This window comes from Carex rostrata, chromosome 26 (assembly GCF_964058835.1).
Source record: "Carex rostrata chromosome 26, lpCarRost1.2, whole genome shotgun sequence".
Lineage (NCBI taxonomy): Eukaryota > Viridiplantae > Streptophyta > Magnoliopsida > Poales > Cyperaceae > Carex > Carex rostrata.
In genome coordinates, this window is record NC_135943.1 from 3456913 (window position 1) to 3479666 (window position 22754).

Genomic DNA, 22754 nt, shown 5'->3' on the forward strand with positions numbered 1-22754 from the left:
AACGGTGCTCAAACAACACCTGCATGACGACTAATATTGAAATTTTTATAAAAGATATACCAATTTTGTATTTTTATCTTTTCAAAATGCTAACAAAAAGATTAAGGAATTATAATGCGGCAATAGAATATTTGGGGGAAATGATTGAAAGTAATCCTCCGGAATTTTTTGACTGGATCTAGTGTTTATGATTTTCAAGACTCTGCTTCAAAAGTCAACAGTCAACTATATTAAAAACGCACGAAAGAGGAAAAAAAAAAAAGGGATTGACCTTCCGCTCCAAAGGGTATTAATTTATTTGATTTTTTTTCTCGCACAACTCGCTTGATGGGCTGTGAGCCTGTGAATGTGAGGCTCAGATTGATGCTATATCGATATCGTACCAAATTGCACAACTTTGCGTTTTTTTTATTACGTTTTGATTGATGCATATTCTATCAAAATCGAACTGTTGCTAGCCCTAGTTTGACATGGACAAATGTTGGAATAAGTCAGCAGTGGTTACTGGTTAGGTTTGTAAAAAGGATTTGAAGAAAATTATCGTAATAAATTAGACGAAGTACGAGGCATGCATCTTCTCGAAATGACTTCAAATTCAACAATATTACTTTCTAAAGGAAAATTCCGCTCATATATTTGGACATATCAATTGATAGAATATTAACCCTCATTGACTCATTCTCAAAATTACCTAGGCTTTTACCACTTGATATGTCTGTTGATCGTTTAGTTCAAATGTTGTACTATATTTCTAGAAGTAACCTTATTAAATATCCAATTAATTTCAAGAGGTATATATTTGTCTTGCACGCTATTGAAGATTTGTATTAGTCTGCACATCTTATACGTCGTTAACGTTTGTACATGATCACCTTATTTATCACTGATATAAATAATTTATATAGAGCACTTGTTCTTAACAATTGAACAAAGATGCCTCTACATATAATTCACCGTCAAACATCTCGTGAATTCTTCAAAATCTAATCCATCCGGACAAAAATTTAATGTGTTTCAGCTAAACTTGGGTTTAGCCCAACATTATCAATGTATTTATTAAGGGGTGCAAACGGATCGGATAATATCCGACTGTATCCGGATCCGTATCTGAAAATTAGATATGGATATCCGATATCCGAATATCTATACGGGCACGGATATGAATATGATTTTGAATTTTAATTATCCGTATCCGAATAATAGACATATATCATATAGTTTAATATATATTATAAAATTAATATTTATGTGTAAATTTACGAATATCTAATTCGTATCCATACATATCCATTGAATATTTGATCCATATCCGTATTCGAAAAATAAGAATATAATTTTACCACTATCCAATCCGTATCCGATCCGTTTGCACCCCTATATTTATAGAAGTCAACGGCCTTCTTTAATAGTTACCATAGTCAATGATCTTATTAAATATCCAATTTGAAAGGGTATTTATGCTAGGTTGTAAAATTTATTCTATTTTCTTGCATATATATATATATATATATATGCACTTGAGAAAGAATGAGACAGTACCTGCGAGGATAAAAAGGTGCTTTCTCTATTAGCGACGGTATACTGACAGTATTCCTTGCGGATACTGTCCCATTCTTGCATCAATTATTTTTCCTTTAACTTTCTTTTCCAACTCAAGCAACAAATTAATCATTCATATGTGTTGATATTAACACAATAATTTCAAATTTTTTACTTGTATGAACAAATTTAATACCTTGCTTAAAATCTCTCTAGATGCCATATCTTATTACTACAAAAAATGATTGCTTCGTAAATTTTCTTTGATTAATGGTCATTGATTATTTTTTTTTTCATAACTAAAACGTCAAGCAAAATTTTAAAGAATTTATTAGGAACTTTTAATTTTTCAATTTTCAAAAATATTGTAGCTATAAAATTTACGTACGAAGCAATCATTTTTTGTAGTAATAATCTTGTACTTTTATTGCATTTTTTTCAAGAGATGTGTTGTTTTGAATTTGTATATATATTAATGACATAATAATAACAATAAACTAATCATGTTTAATATTTTAAAACAATAATGTTAATATAGTACGAAAAAATTATAATTAATGTACCAACTACATATATTCAAACAAAAGAGGACCAAACTACATATTTAAGAAGAGCTAAAATCGTTGATGCACACCCAGAGATGCATGAATTATTTGACTTTTTCGTTGTTGTTGTTCTTTCAAATTAGATATTAAAAGAATGATAATGACGGTTTGGAAATAATATGTATAGAAGGACAAATTTGTATACAACTACTTGTTAGTCTTACATATATGTCAATATAAATCCAAATTTACAATTCAGTTTTGTCTGACCAGTACAAACAGTATGCTTCAAGCATTCTCTATTCTCTTTCTTTGTCCTTTCCTAATACTAACACAATTCAATTGCTATGCCAATGCTAAACAACTCGACGCAAATTGCTCGAAGACTGATACATTTAATATCGGAACCACCATCGAAGACAACATCTTCGAACTACTCTCCTCCCTCCGCACAGATGCACTAATTAACAGTGCCTTTTCCAACAAATCTTTCGGCAATAGCCCCGACAAAGTTTATGGTTTACTAATGTGTTTCGCCGATTCCACTCTGGCCGACTGTGTCAATTGCCTTCAAGATGCCACGTCCAACACGACACAACCATGCCCCACGAGTGCGACCGCCACTGTGCAATATGACTCGTGCTTGATAAGCTACTCCAGCAAGAACTTCCTCTCTGTTGCAGAACCCTATCAGCCCTCCTGCCTTTATAGTGGGGCTAATTTACTCGATCAGAAGTCACAGCAAGCTCTTATGACGGTGTTAACTAATTTAAGTACGACGACACCATATACCCGGGAAATGTTTTCAACTCAAGTGGTCAATGGCACAAATATGTCAGCACTTCTGCAGTGTACAAGAGACCTCTCGCCACAGGAGTGTAGCAGGTGCATTTCAAATTTAAGGTCTTACACGTGCGCAAATGGGACTGCACTGGGGATGAGGATGATGGCAAGGAATTGCTACCTACGGTATGAGCAATATATTTTAAACGTTAGCTCATTTCCGGTATCATTGGTCTCTCCACCACCACCAACATCATTAGCAGGTAAATAATTGTGTTTTTCAGATTGTATTTTCAACTATGGATTTTGGTTGTTTCAAAAAATTAAAAAAAAAGGAAACATTTCGTTAAAGTAATTAATAATCCTCAAAAAATTATGTTATGTACTTTTGTCCTTAACTGAACAGAGTGGAAATACTATGAGCACCTTCCTTTTTGAGTTAATTCTCTGACTCAGATGATATAGCATTTAAAGTTTGCTTGCAATTTTCTGAACAATTTAATCAAATATTCAACATACAGGATCAAAATCCAATTCAACTGTCACAATTGTGGTCTCCATAGTTGTTGTTTCTGTTGTTGCCATTCTAGCTGCGTTTGGATTCTGCTTCTGGAGGAGAAAGCGCTCATTAGACAAAGATACATGTAATATTTCAATTCTGTTAAGTATTTTACACACCTATAAGACTATAGAGTAATTTACTAATTTTCTTTTTCATCATTATGATACAACGTGATTACGTGTCTTCTTTCTGAACAGATGATGATGATGACGACACGATGTATATACAAGAAAATATAGAAACAGAACTGGAATATATCCTAAATCCAAATGCAGAATATGAAGTGTTTAACTTTACTGCACTTAAAGCTGCCACAGATAATTTCTCCGACATGAATAAACTCGGTAGAGGAGGCTTTGGTCCGGTTTACAAGGTACAATCACTTCTACCTAGTAATTTTCCTTATCTAAACCTTCAACAGAAAATTTCCTTATCATCAAATACAAAATAACATATATAAAGGAAATATTTTTTTTATAAAGGGCACTCTTCCTAACAGACGAGAAATAGCTGTGAAAAGACTTTCGGGAAGTTCGGCCCAAGGAATAACAGAGTTCAAGAATGAAGTGGATTTTCTCGCAAAACTCAAGCACAAGAACCTGGTGCAGTTGCTTGGATGTTCCATAAAAAATCGAGAGAAATTGCTCTGCTATGAATACCTGCCTAACGGAAGTCTTGACAAGATTCTTTTTGGTATAAAGTCCTTTGTCAAAATATATAAGATACAAATTCAAAGTAAAATTTCTCATAAATAAGCATTACTGATAAGGTTATTGATATTTCCCTGATGCAGCAAAGGATACTTCCCAACGAGTCAACCTTGACTGGAAAATGCGACACAAAATAATTGAAGGAATTACTCGTGGTTTAAATTACCTCCATGAGGAATCTCGGTTGAAAGTTATACACAGAGATCTAAAAGTTAGCAACATATTGCTTGACAAGGATATGAACCCGAAAATTTCTGATTTTGGGCTTGCAAGGTTTTTCGAGGAAGATCAAACCCATAAAGATACAAATATCATTGCTGGAACATTGTAAGATTGGTTATACAATAACTCTTTACTTACCATGATCTAACACTTCACAGATATATTATTGCGCAGTTCAAGTTCAGTATAACAGTAATAGGTACAATACCGTTTCATATCAAGCATGTAGTTGTATGTAGCAGCTGCATTTTCAGTTGAGAGCTGTTTGACACCCTTGCATTTAACGTTCTTTCAAATTTCAGTCAATATCCTTATTGTGCAGTTCAAGTTCAGTATAACAGTAATAGGTACAATACCGTTTCATATCAAGCATGTAGTTGTATGTAGCAGCTGCATTTTCAGTTGAGAGCTGTTTGACACCCTTGCATTTAACATTCTTTCAAATTTCATTCAATATGCTTGTGGTCCTCTAGGTACTCAAATCGGGTTTAATGTATGCCTATTGAATCAGATTCCTTTCCCTTTAGGTACTGAAATTGGGTTTAATTTATGCTTATTGACTCAGATTCCTTTCCCTTATTCATTTTTTTCTTCTGCAGTTGTTCAATTTGCCAATTTGGGCATAACTTACCCATTGAAATCAGTTGAGGAACTAGCTCAGGGTTAATCAATTGAACATCATGTATATTTAAACCTGTTATGGAAAAACTATCAAAATGTGATATCACATCATACAATCATCAATTTGGAATGGGAATGTATACCAGGTGAAACTTGTATAAATATGACTCCAATTTATCTTTACAGATTAATTTGACTTCCTTTAATTTGTAGTGGATATATGGCACCTGAGTACATTTTGCACGGGAATTTCTCTACTAAATCAGATGTGTATGGCTTTGGAGTTCTTCTTCTTGAGATTCTGACAGGCCAGAAGAATAGCGCCTTTGTTGGCTCGAATCGCGCTTCGAATCTCATTAATCATGTAAGTAACATGAACTTCTTGAGATTCAGGTCCAGAAGCTTTTTGTTGTCAGAATTTCCTTTCAGAAATTTTCGTCTATGCTACGGTTTCTGCCATCACTGTTCCTTTCAATTGATGATCTTAATTATTACTATGAACAACAATTATGCCATTATAAGAAAGTTTAATTGAAATCCCAACAAAATAAAAAATTTCTTTTAAGCACTGTTTGAATGTATCTGTTGTGTATAGCCTTGACTAGAATTACATAAGCATATACTATTTGTCTATTTAGAGAATGGCAAGCCTTTTTACTAAAAAGAAGGGTACATTTTTATTTGCATAACATTTTGAACATAATTAAGTCAGAAGAAGAATTGTTGATTTCTATTCTTTGACTTACTTACATTAATCACTAGCTTGTGATTTGCTCAATCCTTAATTATAATCTGATATGCAATAAAATTTTACAATATGCTTCTATGATTTTTTTACAATATGTTATTTTTAGTAAATAGTAGGTAACATATTATTTAAGTTGAGACCTATAAAACAAAACTAACTAAAAAACCCTTTCCACAGGCATTGCTACATTGGAACGATGATACGATATTTGAATTAATGGATCCAGTCCTCGAGGAAGAATTCCAAGAAGAGATCAAAAGATGTGTTCATATAGCATTACTGTGCGTGCTAGAAAATCCGATTGACAGGCCTACCATGGAGACTGTAAAAAATATGCTTGCAAGCCCATCTATGATTATTCCAAATTTGCCTTCAACCTGGTCTCTGACTCGGTCGATAGATCACCGAATCGAGGTTGACAGTTTAATGACTGACACATCTACACTCAGAAGTGAAGCTGAGAGTTTTACAACAAACACACAGTCAAGTCAAGCTGAGAGTTCTGGAACAAGAAGTAGAAGTAACATTTTGATGAGATGATCCGGATAAATTTTTTAAATCTGCTTGATACCATTGTGGTTTTATTTCTGTACGGGAAATTAATATTTTTTTCTAATTATGCACACTAACCATTAACCAATTGAAATAAGACTGCATTGTGTTTGGAGTCCAATGCGAAGAATAAGACGCATTGTGTTCTTTACCAGAGTTGAAGGAGCAGCAACTCAGGCTGTATATCAGGCATCTCGATTCTCATGGAGGCAATGTGGCACAAAATAACTCAAGAAATTTGTTGGGTTGAGAGAAATGGGGCTCCATGAGCCTAATTCTGCCTGATGGATTCAATCAAATAAATATTTTGGTTGATGGAAAGTTTAAAGGGATACTGGCAAGGGTGCTTGTACTATGATCTAAATACAATGGGTATACAACTATACACCATTGCTGATTTCAATCATGCTCAAAATGTTAGATCATAAAGATCCCCACAAAGGAAAGGAAAGTACATGTGGTCCAGAGATAATCACAAAATCTGTGAACCACTCAAATTTATCTCTTTCGGTTCACCATCTTCTGATTCACCACTCAAAAATGTTATAAGGGGAATTTAGTCAAACATTTGGTGTGCACTAGTCCTTTACTCAACAAAATCGCCAATTAATTCTACTAAAGGAATTAACACTCATTCAATATTCAGACAAAAATGAGGATTTCATAATACAGAGGCTACGTTTATATATATCTATATATAATCAATTGTTCACAAATCTCAGAACGAATCGGACATAAATCCGACGTCAAACCGATTTTGATCCTGATGCCCATCAAACGCGTCAGCTTCCACCCTACTGAGCAAACGATTGAAAGCACAAATAAGAAGAGAGAGCTTAGGCCCATGGCTTTCTCAAGAATAACTTCAAAGCCTTGGGCCTTGGGCCCATGGCTTGATCAAAAGATTAGCAAGAACAATGGAAGCACTAGTACGTACTAACGTACGCCAGGAAGAAAGCACTCCAAGATGGCGCGAGAGAAGTGATACATAAAAATAAGAAAATATTTTCTTCCAAAAGATTTATTATGCCGCTTTAGTTACCCCTCTTGGTTGGGTGGCTTCTAGAGTGGAAAAAAGAGAGTTGTCTATTAATTCATATAAACATATTTAAGTTCGTTAATTGTTCGGTCGAAACTAATTAATTCTACTCATCTTACATCATATATTTGCCTCATACAAAATCCATCTATAGGATGGTTCAAATGCCTCCATTTTATGTCTTTATCATGCCTTCATTTTTAAAAACTTTAATAGTTCAAAATCTAAAACTTAAAAGTCAAAATAAAATCGTTGGATGTGATATTTGTTATTTTCTTTATGTGCTTATAAAAAATTATCACATTTCAATTTTTTTTATGTGAATTATCAATAAGTTGAAAAATCAACATCTCTAAATTATCCATATTAATATATTTTTTACAAGCTCTTGATGACAATCAAAATAAATATGGAATGTCATAATTTTTATATATGCATAGATAAAATGATGTAGACATATCCAACTGTTTTATTTTGACTCTTAAATTTTAAATTTTGAGTTATTAAAACTTTTAAAAATAAAGACATAATGAAGACACAAAAAATGGAGGCATTTGAAATATTAAAAGCAAAAGATAAAAATGTTGAGTTTACATAACCAACCTTTGATCTAAAGTGACTGAAGTAATTTTCTAAAAGACCACAAATTTACAACTAAAAAAAATAAGTCTTTGTTCAGTGCTTGCAATATTTATTAGATTTTTTTTGGATAAATTTTTCTAGAGGTCATTGAAATTTGTACTTTATCACGAATTGGTCACTTTATTTTGAGTGTTTTTTTGAAAAATCTCAACCATTCAATTATGTTATGAACTAGTCTCAAAGAACAAATAATACTGCCCCTGTGCTATCCCGAATAGGCACCGTACATGTCAGTTACGCAAAAGTTTGAGATATCTCAGCGCATCTTCTGAGATATCTCAAACTTCGAGTGCTTTTTTTTTTTATAGATCCCAACCGTTCAAATACGATCTGCATGAATCTCAAAGCACAAGTAATATTGGTCCCAAGTCCCAACGCTATCCCTGAAGAGGAGTGCGTACCCATAACACCAAGATGCCCATTTCTCTTAAAGTGTATTCCCCTACCTGGAACTCCCTTCAGATATTTAATAATTCTCATTATCGCTTCCATATGATCCTCACTTAGGTTATGCATAAATTGGCTCACTAAGCTTACTGCGTATGCAATATCGGGTCTGGAATGTGACAAATAAATCAATTTTCCAACTCGCCGCTGGTACCTCTCTTTATTGGTAGGTACTTGATCCAAAAATTCTCCCAATTTTAAATTTTGAACTACTGGTGTATCAGCAGGTTTACAATCTAGCATCCATACCTCAGCCAATAAGTCAATAATATACTTTCTTTGAGACAAAATAATACCTTGGTTAAATCGGACCACCTCAATCCCAAGAAAGTATTTTAGACCACCCAAATTTTTCATTTCAAATTCTTTTGAAAGCTTTTCTTTCAGAACTCGAATTTCCTCTGTGTCATCCCCTGTAATATTCAAGTCATCTACATAGATAATCAAAACAGTTAGTTTCTCATGTCTTCTTTTGTAAAACATTGTATGATCAGATTCCCCTTGATTGAACCCATACTTCTTCATTGCCTGACAGAATCTACCGAACCATGCTCGAGGAGACTGGTTGAGTCCATACAGAGCTTTGTTTAACTTACACACTGTTTGCTTTGAACCCGGATTCTCATACCCAGGAGGAAGATCCATGTAGATTTCTTCTTCTAAATCTCCATGCAAGAAAGCATTCTTCACGTCAAATTGGTGTAAGGGCCAATCTAGATTAGCTGCAAGAGACAACAACACTCGAACTGTGTTCAATTTAACAATAGGAGAAAATGTTTCCTGATAATCAATTTTGTATGTCAGAGTATACCCTTTAGCTACCAACCTAGCTTTGTATCTCTCAACATTACCATTTGAATCATATTTTATAGAAAACAACCCACTTACACCCTACTGTCTTCTTTCCATTTGGAAGTCCAACCAAAGACCATGTGTTATTTTTATACAATGCTTCCATTTCTACATCCATTACTTTTGTCCATGTTTTATCCTTAAGAGCTTCAGTCACATTTTCTGGTATTGGTAAGGTAAGCATCGTATCACAAAAAAGTTTCATTGGTTCTGGTAGTCTTTTGGTGGTGACGTAATTTGCAATTGGGTATTCTATTTCTTTACTGGTTCCATCTTCAGGAACATATCTTTTAGGGGGCTTTCCACGATTCTGTCTAGGAGGTAGAATATATCTAGAGTGAGAAGTACTTACCTCTGGGATATCCTCAGGAGACTCTTGGATCTGTGGTTCTTGGTCTTATTGTATCACTTCTTCACTATCTTCTTCATTTATCTCGGTCCATACAACATCAACTTCTTCTCTGACCCGAACTGGGTCAGCACCCTCTTTAGAATCTTCGGCCATCTCTCTGACCCGAACTGGGCCATGCACACCTTCAGAGTTTTCGGCCAACTCTCTGACCCGAACTGGGCCCTGCACACCTTCAGAGTTTTCGGCCAACTCTCTTACCTGATTTAAGTTCGATTAAGACCAAAAATCTCTCTCATTTTCATTCTCCACCTGAGAGGGATATTTGGTAGTTTGAAATAACGATTCACTTTCCAGAAATGTTACATCCATTGTAACATACCACATGTTTGACACTGGATCATAGCATTTGTACCCTTTTTGGTGCATACCAAGTCCCAATAACACACATTTAACAGCACATGGTTCAATTTTAGATCTTTGATTCTTTGGAATATGGACATATGCAACACATCCAAATATTTTTGGTGGTAAGCTCAGAACCGATGGTATGGGTACAAAATTCGCAAGTTTTTTCAGAGATGTTTGAAAGTCATTCGCTTTAGAGGGTAGTCTATTAATTACATATACTGCCATGGTTATTGCACAATCCCAGAACCTTTTCTCCACTTGATTCTCAAAGAGTAATGCCCTAGCAGTTTCTAAGATATGATTGTTCTTCCTTTCAACTACCACATTTTGTTGAGGTGTGCCAACACAAGAGGTTTCGTGAATAATCCCTTTGTCTATGAAAAAACTTTTGAGAACTTTATTAACAAATTCACCTCCATTATCACTTCGAAAAAACTTAATGGCCTGCCCAAATTGAGTTTGAACCATTTTATAAAAAGTTTTAAATACTTCTGCTACTTCCTCTTTTCTTTTCAATAGGTATACCCATAGACAGAATCAACTGGGGATGGCCCCCAAACATCAGAATGAATAAGATCAAAAGGTTTCTCACATTTATTCATGCTAATATTATAGGATACACGATGGCTTTTAGCCTTGATGCATGTTTCACAGTTAAACATAGGTATATCTAAACCGGAAAATAAATCAGGTAATTTTTTTTTCAAATAACCAAAAGAAGGGGGCCCTAACCGCCTATGCCATGTCCATATTTTATTTTCTGTTTTTGAACACCCACTTGCCAAGTTGGTTCTGCCCACTCTTAAGTCTTCTAAGTGATATAAGCGGCCCTTTTTAGAACCACGCCCAATGATCTCCTTCGTGAGGATATCCTGAAAAATACAAAAAATCAGGAAACATGAGAACCACACAATTCAACTCCTCAGTAATTGTCCAACAGAGACTAATCGTGACTTCAATGAAGGTACAAGAAGTGTATTATTTAATACCAAAGATTGAGTAACTTTCACATTCCCGGCTCCTTGAGCCGGATACCCAATTCCATTTGCATTTAAAACCATATCAGTTCTTGGTTTTTTAATGTCACTAATGTCCTTCTCAGAGAAAGTCATGTGATCAGTGGCACTGGAATCAATTAACCAACCACCCAAACTATCATGATTTAGAGATAACATACCTTTATCAAGTTGTGTACCTTTTCCCTCAACATGAGACGCAATACCTGGAGTTTGGCCTAAACAGCTTGGTTGACTAGATCCACCAGTTGGAGTTGTTCGGATAAGCTTCTACTCAGCATGCCCTGTTCGGCCTACACCTTGCGGATCAGGTGAACCCGACCCATCTCCTTTAGTAGTCGCAGCAAAGGCTTGATTTCTTCCCTTTTCACCTAGTTGTCTTCCTTTACTTCCTTTATACCAGTCAGGATAGCAAACTAAATCGAAACACCTTTCTCTAACATGTCCTGTTTTTCCATAGTTTGAACACTTGAGTTTTGACTTCTCCTGACTGGGTAATTTTTGTTCAGAGTTGAATTACCCTCATATGACTTGTAACTCCTTGACACCATTGTCATAGAGTTTTGAACTACATCTTCTTCCCCTTTCAGCATAACACTTTGTCGAATTGCCTCTCTTCTTAATACCCATAGGCTTGCTCAACGGTGTGAAATGGCAACATCTGTAACACACTTGCCCTTATGTTGTCAAAACGGTCATCAAGACCATCTAAGAAGGTATAGACCCGAGTTTTCTCAAGGTACTTATTGAATTGTTCGATATCCATAGCACTTGTCATGGGATTAGGACGTCGAAAGTCAATTTCACGCCAAAGACCTTGCAAAGCATTATAGTAGTCTTCTACTGGCTTACCTGACTGCTTGAGTCGAGTCACTTTTCTATTCAGGTCAAACACAAAGGCTTCATCATTTTCATCATAAAAGGTGGTTGCAATAGCCTTCCACATCTCAAAGGCAGTTTCATAATGGATGTAGTTAACCATAAGTTTGGATTCAAGCGAGTTGAGTAACCAACCTTTAACTACCGAGTCATCGATACTCCACTTCTGATATGTTGGAGTCGATGGTAAAGGTGGATCACCAGTAATATGCCCCGTCTTGTCACGCCCTTTTAAATACACCTTCACCACCTGAGACCATATGGAGTAGTTGGAACCATCCAATTTCACCGAAATTGGAGAAGAAGGACCTTCAATTGTCACCATGGGTAGGGCAGGTGTGGCTGTGAGTTGGGAAGATTGGAGAGACATGAGTTGGTTCATTTGTGTTTGTTGCATGGTTACTATTTGAGTTAGTCGTTCTAGAAGGGTTACTGTATTAGAGGATTCTCCATCAGATTGATCACCATGCTTTGATACCATGTCTAAAAGTACTAACAATCACAGAAATAAAGTTTCAAACACGCAAATTTAACGAGGTTCGGTACCAGTTTAGTACCTACGTCCTCAACTCAAACCCTCTTTTTTTTTTCTTTATTCATAACAGAATAGTTTTACAATTTTTGGATATCTCCACTGGAGACACACAAGGGAAGTTTAATAGAAAAAAAACAAAATAGAAATCTTGTACAAGATTCTTTCCTAATTCTATTCATGAAAACAAATAAAAGATTACAGCTCATTTCTTTCCAACTATGCCCTACACGGCTTCCCTTCCAAGAATCAATATTTTCTTTCCAATAATAAGAAAATTTAATTGCAATCCCAACAGAAAAAAAAAAAAAAATTTAGCACTGTTTGAATGTATCTGTCATGAATAGCCTTGACTAGAATTACATAAGCATATACTATTTGTCTATTTAGAGCATGGCAAGCCTTTTTAATAAAAAGAAGGGTACATTTTTAGTTGCATAACATTTTGAACATAACTAAGTCAGAAGGAGAATTGTTGATTTCTATTCTTTGACTTACATATACCACTAGCTTGTGATTTGCTCAATCCTTAATTATGCTAATTAATCTGATATGCAATAAAATTTTACAATTTGCTTCTTGATTTCTTTACAATATGTTATTTTTAGTAAATAGTAGGTAACATATTATTTAAGTTGAGACCTATAAAACAAAACTAACTAAAAAACCTTTGCCACAGGCATTGCTACATTGGAACGATGGTACGATATTTGAATTGATGGATCCAGTCCTAGAGGAAGAATTCCAAGAAGAGATCAAAAGATGTGTTCATATAGCATTACTGTGCGTGCTAGAAAATCCGATTGACAGGCCTACCATGGAGACTGTAAAAAATATGCTTGCAAGCCCATCTATGATTATGCCAAATTTGCCTTCAACTTGGTCTCTGACTCGGTCGATAGATCACCAAATCGAGGTTGACAGTTTAATGACTGACACATCTACACTCAGAAGTGAAGCTGAGAGTTTTACAACAAACACACAGTCAAGTCAAGCTGAGAGTTCTGGAACAAGAAGTAGAAGTAACATTTTGATGAGATGATCTGGATAATTTTTTTAAATTTGCTTGCTACCATTGTGGTTTTATTTCTGTACGGCAAATTAATATTTTTTTCTAATTATGCACACTAACTATTAACCAATTGAAATAAGACTGCATTGTGTTTGAAGTCCAATGCGAAGAATAAGATGCCTTGTGTTCTTTACCAGAGTTGAAGGAGCAGCAACTCAGGCTGTATCTCGGGCATCTCAATTCTCATGGAGGCAATGTGGCAAAAAATAACTCAAGAAATTTGTTGGGTTTAGAGAAATGGGGTTGCACATGCCTAATTCTGCCTGATGGATTCAATCAAATAAATCTTTTGGTTGATGGAAAGTTTAAAGGGATACTGGCAAGGCTGCTTGTACTATATATGAACGGTGAAATGTTATTTTTCTCTAGACCGGACCTGTCAGATTCGCCACCCCCAAAAACTTAATTGATGGTTTGACTAAATACAATGGTATACAACTATACACCATTGCTGATTTCAATCATGCTCAAAATGTTAGATCATAAAGGTCATGGCGAAGAAAGGGAAAGTGGTCCAGAGATATCACGAAATCTCTGAACCACTCAAATTTCTCTCTTTCAGTTCACCATCTTCTGATTCATTGTCATCATCCCAATTTTTAGAAATATCCCAATTCAGATAGGAAAAGAGATCCAGAGATTCTACTTATCATGACCCTGTCACATCTCCCAGAGTACTCAGAACGTTCCATTAAAAAATGTTCTAAGGGGAATTTAGTCAAACATTTGGTGTGCACTAGTCCTTCCCTCAACAAAATCGCCAATTAAGTCTACTAAAGGAATTAACACTCATTCAATATTCAGTGAAAAATGAGGACTGCGTTTATATATATATGAAAACATTCACTGTTAATAGAGAATGCACCTGTATGATAATTTCAATCAGGAACCGTCTACCGAAAGGGGGGACCGTCCAACGCGGACAGCTCGTGACCGTCCGATTCGATTCAAAGTTTATGCGGACAGCTTCAATATTCGTGTGTACCAGTTCAAAGTCGTAGATCAATCGTTCGCAAATAACAAATTGGACATATATCCGACGTCAAACCGATTTTGATCCCGAGGCCAATCAAAAGATTGAAAGCACAAAAAATAAGAAGAGAGAATGGTTTTCTCAAAAATAACTTCAAAGCCTTGGGCCTTGGGCCCATGGCTTGATCAAAAGAGTAGCAAGAACAATGGAAACAATAGAACACAGCAGGAAAGCTCTCAAAGGTGGCGAGAGAAGAGATACATAAAAATAAAAAAAATATTTTCTTTCAAAAGATTTATTATCATGGAGAATTGTGTGCAAAAGTAAAGATCAGGGAGGTTTGGGGGTTTTAGACCTTAAGCTTATGAATAAGGCCCTTCTGGCCAAATGGTGGTATCGGTTTCTAGATAATTCTGTTTCTGATAGATGGAAAAATATTTTACTTAGTAAATATGGAACTAGAACTACTCCTTCTCTTTGTTCACCTTTTTGGCGATCAATCCTAAAAGATCATGTGGTTATCAATTTAGGGCTAAATAAAGAAATAGGTAACGGTAAAACAACTTCTTTTTGGTTAGATAGATGGTGTAGTGAACATACCTTAAAGAATCAATTTCCAAACCTTTTTTCTATTGTTACTGATAGGTTTATTTCTGTAGCCGAGGCATTTTCTACTTCTCATTTAAGTCTGTCCTTTCAAAGGCAAATAACTGGTATTTATAGGAATGAATTGATTACATTGCATCACAAGTTTCAACATTTTACTTTGTCTTCTCATTTGGATGATAGATTGATATGGCGATGGTCACAAGATGATCATTTCACTGTTCATTCTTTTTATAAATGGTTAGAATATGGTGGTATTCCAAATTCTGAATATGATACCATTTGGAAATCTCATATCCCTTTAAAAATCAAAATCTTTCTTTGGCTCGTCCGACGTGATAAAATTCTTACTAAGGTTAATTTGGCAAAAAAAGGTTGGTCAGGAAATCTTACTTGTGCATTTTGTGACCAACATGAGAGCGCTGACAATTTATTTATACATTGTTCATATGTACGCTTGATATGGAATTGGATTGCCACATACAATTCATTCCCTTTTACCTGTAATTCTGTAGATGATTTATGGTTACTTGATGCTTCTATTCCCTTAAAGGATAGACTCCTTATGGAATTATTAAGGGGAGCTATATTATGGAATGTATGGTTAGAAAGAAATAGAGTTATTTTTAATGATAATACTACTCCCATTTCTGCTAAATCATTAGGGTTTAAGATAATCTCTTTAGCTACTTTTTGGTGTAAGTCTAGCTCTGATAATTCATACTTAAAATTAAGTCTAATGCTTCCATGTGATGTTAAGGACCTTCCAGATCAGATACTGGAGGAAGAAGAGGTATCCATTCAAGCTCTTGGAGCTGGCAACCCCCCAGATCATATGTCTGGAGACGCGATGTCGGATGAGGATCTCTTGGATTACTAGTCTCCTATGATATGATTGCTTTTTGAGACTTTTATTTTGCTTAGTATTCATTTTGTTTCCAGTTTAGCTTTTGATGTAGTACTATCTCTCCTTGTATGCTTTTATGTTTGTTGATGATGACTTGATGTATGACTTTTCATATTTGATTTTGGTACCTATTTTAGGTACCATATCAGGTATGCTTTGATTTCTATGAAATCGGTGGTAATACCACTATTTTTCAATCAAAAGATTTATTATGCCGCTTTATTTACCCTGCCTGGTTGGGTGGCTTTTAGTGTGGAGAAAATGTGGTCGTGCCATTTTGTGTTGTAACTAATATGTCGTTATTTTGGTCTCGGACTATGCCGTACTGTGGTCAAGTTAATTTTTGACGTGCTATGCCATAACTTAAATGTTAAAAGATGGTCACGGTACGCAAATGGTCATGCTACATGAGTTACGTCGTGACCAAACACGTCTCACGTGACTCGCGTGACCATAATTTAAGTTAGTTTATTCAAGATTAACTATTTGATCAATATATAATGATCCTAATTACACGTGACTTGCATAATCACATGTCATACTGTGACTACATCTTTTACGTGACGTGCCGTGTCATGCATGCCAAAGCTTCAAAAGATAATCACGGCACGCGAATAATTACAGTACAGAACACACGAGTCACGACATGTAACTGACACGCATACCGTGCCGTTCAAGAACCGGCTCCGCCTAGAGTGGCTTCGATTTGAGCCGACGAGTCTGGGTCAGATTTTAGCAAGTGACTGCGAGAAATAATTATAGTCTGGGTCAGATGCTCTTAGAATTTTCCAGGCCACCAGCTATAGAAGAATCAAGAATATAATACACATTCAGTCGTATGGCCCACGAAATAGAATATTTGAAGGCCCACTTTATTGTCTTGTTTCCAAAGGTTATGTATTTTTTTTATTTTATTTTTCTCGCACCACTCACTTTTTGGGCTGAACAAATAGCAGTGGGGCTCAAATTGAAACTGTATCAATATCATACCAAATTACACAACTTTTTTTTTTTAACTTATTACTTTAATATTGATGCACAACTTGCAGTTGCCAGTTGAGCTCAAACCGAACTATCCTCTCGGTTTCTGAAATCACAATCTTTCTTCTCCATTTTGTTCTGCGTAGATATTGTCTGTATGTGGCTTCTGAACGCTGCGCAAACAACACCTGGATGACGATTAATATTGAAACTTTTAGAGCAACTACATCTCTGAAACTCTTGAAGTTTCTAATATGATGTAGAAGTTTCTAATATGATGTAGCAGTTTTTAAATCAGTTTTAGAGATGCAGATGTGTTTCTTATTTAGTAACTTTGCTCTAAAGTTTCTTAATAAGAAATCGTTTATAAACTCTGAGGTGGCCAAATAATTCGATGAAATTCTTTTCTCCTGTAATTTATTTGCTAATGTAACACCGTGAAAATTTTAAATGCAATTTGAATTAAAAGCCTAATTGTTAAATTAAATTGTATATAAATATGTATATGTATATGTAGAGGGAGAGATAAATGTATAATTTCCTTATTTATTGAATATTGAACTATTGGAGGGGTTTAATTGCAAAATTCGCAAAACATGACATGAGGGCCCCCTTTCCTTTCTTTTCCTCTCCTTCCTTCTCTTTTCTCTTCTCCCTGCGCCATTTCCCCTCCCTTTCGTTTGTGAGCCGCCCCAAATAAGAAAGAAAAAGAGAGAGTGAGAGAGAGAGAGAGAGCTTCCTCCTTGAAACCACCCGAAAATTTGAGAAATCGAAGAGGAGGTTGATTCTCGCCCCCTCATCTGCTCCATTGGTACTTCCCTCTTCTCATTTTCTCTACATTTCATTCTCTTGATTTTCTAGGATTTCGGTGAAACCCGAAAGATTTGAACAAATCTCGAGTAATCCCTTTCTATTTTACTTCTCGAGTGATAAATTGTTGATTTCTTGTTTCAATTGCAACCAAATCCCGATTCGCGGATTTTTCCAAAAGTTGATTAGGGTTAGAATACCTTTCTTGCAAATTGACTCGAATCTAACCTTGACAGTGAGTTTGGGTAAACTGAGACTTCCGTGTTGTTCCTATTTGGTATAAAACCCTAATTGCGAGAAAGTATGCCTTAAACCCTAAAATGGTATTTTACAAGGTTAAAAGGGTAAACTTGCAAGATTTCCGAATTTAGTGAATTGACCATTTACGGGGTATTAAAATGCGATTGGATATATGAAACTATGACTTTTATTGCAAATGACTTATTATGCCCTATAATCTAGGAATAGATCCTATCGAGCACGGCTTAGCTGGATAGACGGAATTACCGAATCTAGCGAAAGCGGATCCGCTCTGCGCACCCTACGTGATCAGGTGCGGGGGTTCACGGGATCTGTTTTGATTTGTATTTCTTTGAACTAAATAACTATGCATATATAAATATATATATCTATTGGACTTCTAATTGAACCATTGTGCATACTAACATGTTGAATCTCTGCTTGAATGCATTATTCGCCGCATTGCATGAGGAAAAGTAATAGTATAATTGAATTGATATGATTGTGATGATCTAGCATGTTGGTATGGTTTTATCGATTTCTGTTCTATCGTTTCTGATAATTGAATGGAACCACAGTACTGAATTGAATTGAATTGAATAAATGAATTCTAATTGCAAAGTCTAGAGTCGACGCTAGACTTTGATTCAGGACCCATATGCGCATACGGAGAATGACCCTAATTGACCCAGTACCGGTTGGGTGAGGGAAATTGAATTGTGACTGTAGGAGTAGTGAAACTGTGGTAAATTGAATGTTTGTTGGTCACTCTTTGATAAGAGTGATGATCCGTTGCATAATCACGAGATATGCGACCATAAATCGGAATTGATGAATTGATATGAATGTACGACTATAAACCAGAGAATAGAATGGTTAAGCCCGATACGATAGATAGTTGATATCTATCATTTATAACCGGACTTGGTAAGTTTATCAGTTAAGCCCAGAAAATTCTGAGAATTTCTCGATTGCTTTTGAATGTGATATGTGTTGGATTTCATTTGATTCTATTCTTGGTGCATGTGCATTCATTATTATTGCATAATTGAATTGATACTCAAATGCGGTGTGTGTTTAGTTCTGGTAATGGATTTCTTACAAATCCAGTAGCCCTAATTAAATTCCGCACTGAGAAAACGGATGACAAGTTTTCTCACCCCCCCCCCCCATGCCCCTCAGGGAATTTTATTTGATTGAATGTGTTTCAGGTAAACGCGAGTAAAAGGGACTCGAGCTCGACAAGTGAGGCATAATCCGGATAGTTTCAGGTAAACGCGAGTAAAAGGGACTCGAGCTCGACAACTCAATGTGTCCATTTTGGTATTTGATTAAACCATCGCATGGTATTTTGTTGTATAGCCTCTTATCGGACCATGTCATGTTGATTGTAACCCTAATTACGACCTAAATATACATACTTGATGATAATATAGATAATTATGTTTTAAATGTGTTTGAAATGGTATTGGAAATGGGTATTATATGTTTAATTATGCGGGAATTGATTGATTCAAAAAATGGGAATGGTATTATACATTATGGAGCTAAGTACTGAAAACTGGGGATACATTGCGGGCCGCAGAGAATAGGTTGCGGGCCGCAATCAATGAATAAAACTCAAAGTACTGCGAAAAATAAAAATCTGAATGAGCCTTGAGGACCGCAACCATTTTATTGCGGGCCGTAAGATTCAAGTCAGAGATTTTGAAAGAAAGATAGTTTTATTGCGGGCCGTAGCCCAACCCATTCCGGGCCGTAACACAGCTCTTGCGGGCCGCAAGATGGACCTTTACGGGCCGCAATAAGAAGAAGAAATTGATGTTTTTATTTGGCAAATTTGAGTGCCGCTTGCGGGCCGCAATAAGCCTCATTACGGGCTGCAATAGGTCATGCAGAAATGATTATTTGATGGTAATAAAGTCTAATTGAATTGGGATCGAATCGGATTTGTTTTAAATCTAAATTAAATAGTAATTGTATGATTTAAATATGTTTGTGAGTATACGTCGAAATTATATAAATCATATTGGTATAAATATGATTTTTGACTAATTAAATGGTAAGTTAGATTGGTTGTAAACCGTTATTATGTTAGGTTTACATCGTACTTGCCTTGTGAGTATATAGGAGACTATATATTCATGGCGGGACTGCACGACCCCATGTTTCGGGGTGTGACAGCTGATGTAGCAATTAAGAAACTCTAATTTTAGTTTCAGGGATGTGGAAGTTTAGAAACTTTCATTAACAAAATTTCTAAAAATTAGTTAACAGTTATTTAGAAACTCAAAGAGTTTCGGGGATATAAATGCTCTTATAAAAGATATGCTAATTTTGTATTTTTATTTTTTCAAAATGCTAACAAAAAGATTAAGGAATTATACTGTGGCAATAGAAATATATAATATTTGGAGGAAATGATTGGAAGTAATCCTCCGGAATTTTTTGACTGGATCTAGTGTTCATGATTTTCAAGACTGTGCTTCAAAAGTCAACAGTAAGCTATATCATCATAGAAAAGAAGACGCACGAAAGACAAAAAAAAGAATTGACCTTGCGGCTTGCACTGGAAATAAATCTGCTGTGATTCTAAATAGATTGCAGGACCTGTGATTCCAAATTTAAACTTTCACTTTTTAGAATGCACAAATCTCAACAACACTTATTTTTTATGCACGAATCTCTAGACAGATAAATGAATGAATATAGAATAACAGAGTCTGCGATCCCTTTAGAATCACAGCAGATTTATTTCCGCTTGCACTACCCTTCCTTTTCGTCGCATCCTCCTTGTAGAGCGAAGGGTCACGCCTTTTTGCCGAGTCTCCAAAGTGTATTAATTTATTTGATTTTTTCTCGCACAACTCGCTTGATGGGCTGTGACTGTGAGGCTCGGATTAATGCTATACCAAATTGCACAACTTAGCGTTTTTTATTACGTTTTAATTGAAGAATATTCTATCAAAACCGAACTGTTGCTAGTAGAGATGAAAACGGAGCGGATAGTGGTAAAATTATATTCATATATTTTTTTTTTTTTCGAATACGGATACAAAATGAATATCAGATGTATTAGATGAATATAGATATAGATCCGAATCAGATTAGATATTTATTAAAATAATATAAAATAATTTAAAAATTATTAAAATTCATAATACTTATTTAATTATAATGGTTAATAACATAAATTTTTTATAATACCGATATTTTTATTTTTATCCTTTTTATAATATATTTTAATAAAAATAACCAGGTTATTGAGTTATTTTTAAAAATACTAAGTCACAGGATTTTCTTACGACTTGGAATTAAGGCCCCAAGTCGCAAGAAAATCCTGTGACTTGGGATACATATAAGGCTGTTCAGCGGTTTCTCTCTGCTTCCAAATTATTTTCTCAAATTTACACACTCTCTCCTCAAATTCGAAAATTCTCCAAATTTTCTACTCTCTTCACCATATCTACTAGTAAGCCCCTATATTTTTTTTTAAAATTTCATTTGTAGTGTAAAAATAGTTGTAAATTAGTCCAATTAAGTTAGTAAGGTACCAAATTAGTATAATGTAGTTTTAATTAGTGTTAATTATATGTAGTTAGTTGAGTTAGTGTTAGTTAGTTGTAATTAGGATTAATTAATTAAGGTACCGAATTTAGTGATAATTAGTGTTAATGTAGGTACCAAAATTAGTTGTAATTAGTGATAATTAAGGTACCAAATTTAGTTTTTATTTTATTTTGAATTTTTTAGTCCAAAATTTTACCGTAATTAGTGTTAATTAGTTGTAATTAGGATTAATTAATTAAGGTACCAAATTTAGAGGTAATTAGTGTTAATGTAGGTACCAAAATTAGTTGTAATTAGTAATAATTAAGGTACCAACGTTAGTTTTAATTTTATTTTGAATTTTTTAGTTCAAAATTTTTCCGTAATTAGCATATTTTCAAGTTTTTTTAGCTAATTTAAGTATATTTTTTGCTTGTTTTAGCATATTTTACTCAAATAACATATCTTTTGCATATTAGCGTATTTTAGTATATTTTTACCGCAATTATCGTATTTTAGCCAATTTCAGTATATTTTTGTTTGTTTTAGAATATTTTACCTTAATAACATATTTTTTGCATATTAGCGTATTTTAGCATATTTTTACCGCAATTAGCGTATTTTACCCAATTTGAGTATATTTTTGCTTGTTTTAACATATTTTACCCAAATAACATTTTTTTTTTTTGCATATTAGCATATTTTAGAACATCAATCCTCATATCATACTAAATGAAATTATGAAATATATATATATATATATATATTGATCTCAATTCAAAAGGCCAACAAAATAATAATTAAAGAGCAAATTCAATCTATTCATCATCAGTTTAATACATCAGAGACATTAACTCTAATATTTAAATAAATTGGCGTAATAGATAATATGCGGATTGGGTAATTGAAATATTATACTGGATAATTGAAATATTAAATTATAACTTATATGCGGATTGGCTGAATAGATAATATGCGGATTTGCTGAATAGATAACATCAGAGGCATTCAATCTATTTATATATTGGGTAATTGAAATATTAAATTACAACTTATATGCGGATTCTTATTCAGCTGTGCGGAAAAAATCGGCCAAATAGATAATATGCGGAAAAATATATGTGGTCGAATATTCGAAATTGTATATTGAATCGAATACTTATTTTC

The 22754-nt window shown here is 34.6% G+C and overlaps 1 protein-coding gene across 1 annotated transcript in view; it reads left to right on the top strand.

The window, feature by feature from the left end:
- The window catches only part of LOC144544351 (cysteine-rich receptor-like protein kinase 15), a 50861-nt gene that overhangs the window by 18229 nt on the left and 9878 nt on the right, over window positions 1-22754 (top strand). The window contains exons 4-6 of the mRNA XM_078292844.1: window positions 3627-3802; window positions 3912-4122; window positions 4223-4466. Coding sequence (XP_078148970.1) covers window positions 3627-3802; window positions 3912-4122; window positions 4223-4466 — 631 coding nt within the window. The remainder of the gene's footprint in view (window positions 1-3626; window positions 3803-3911; window positions 4123-4222; window positions 4467-22754) is intronic.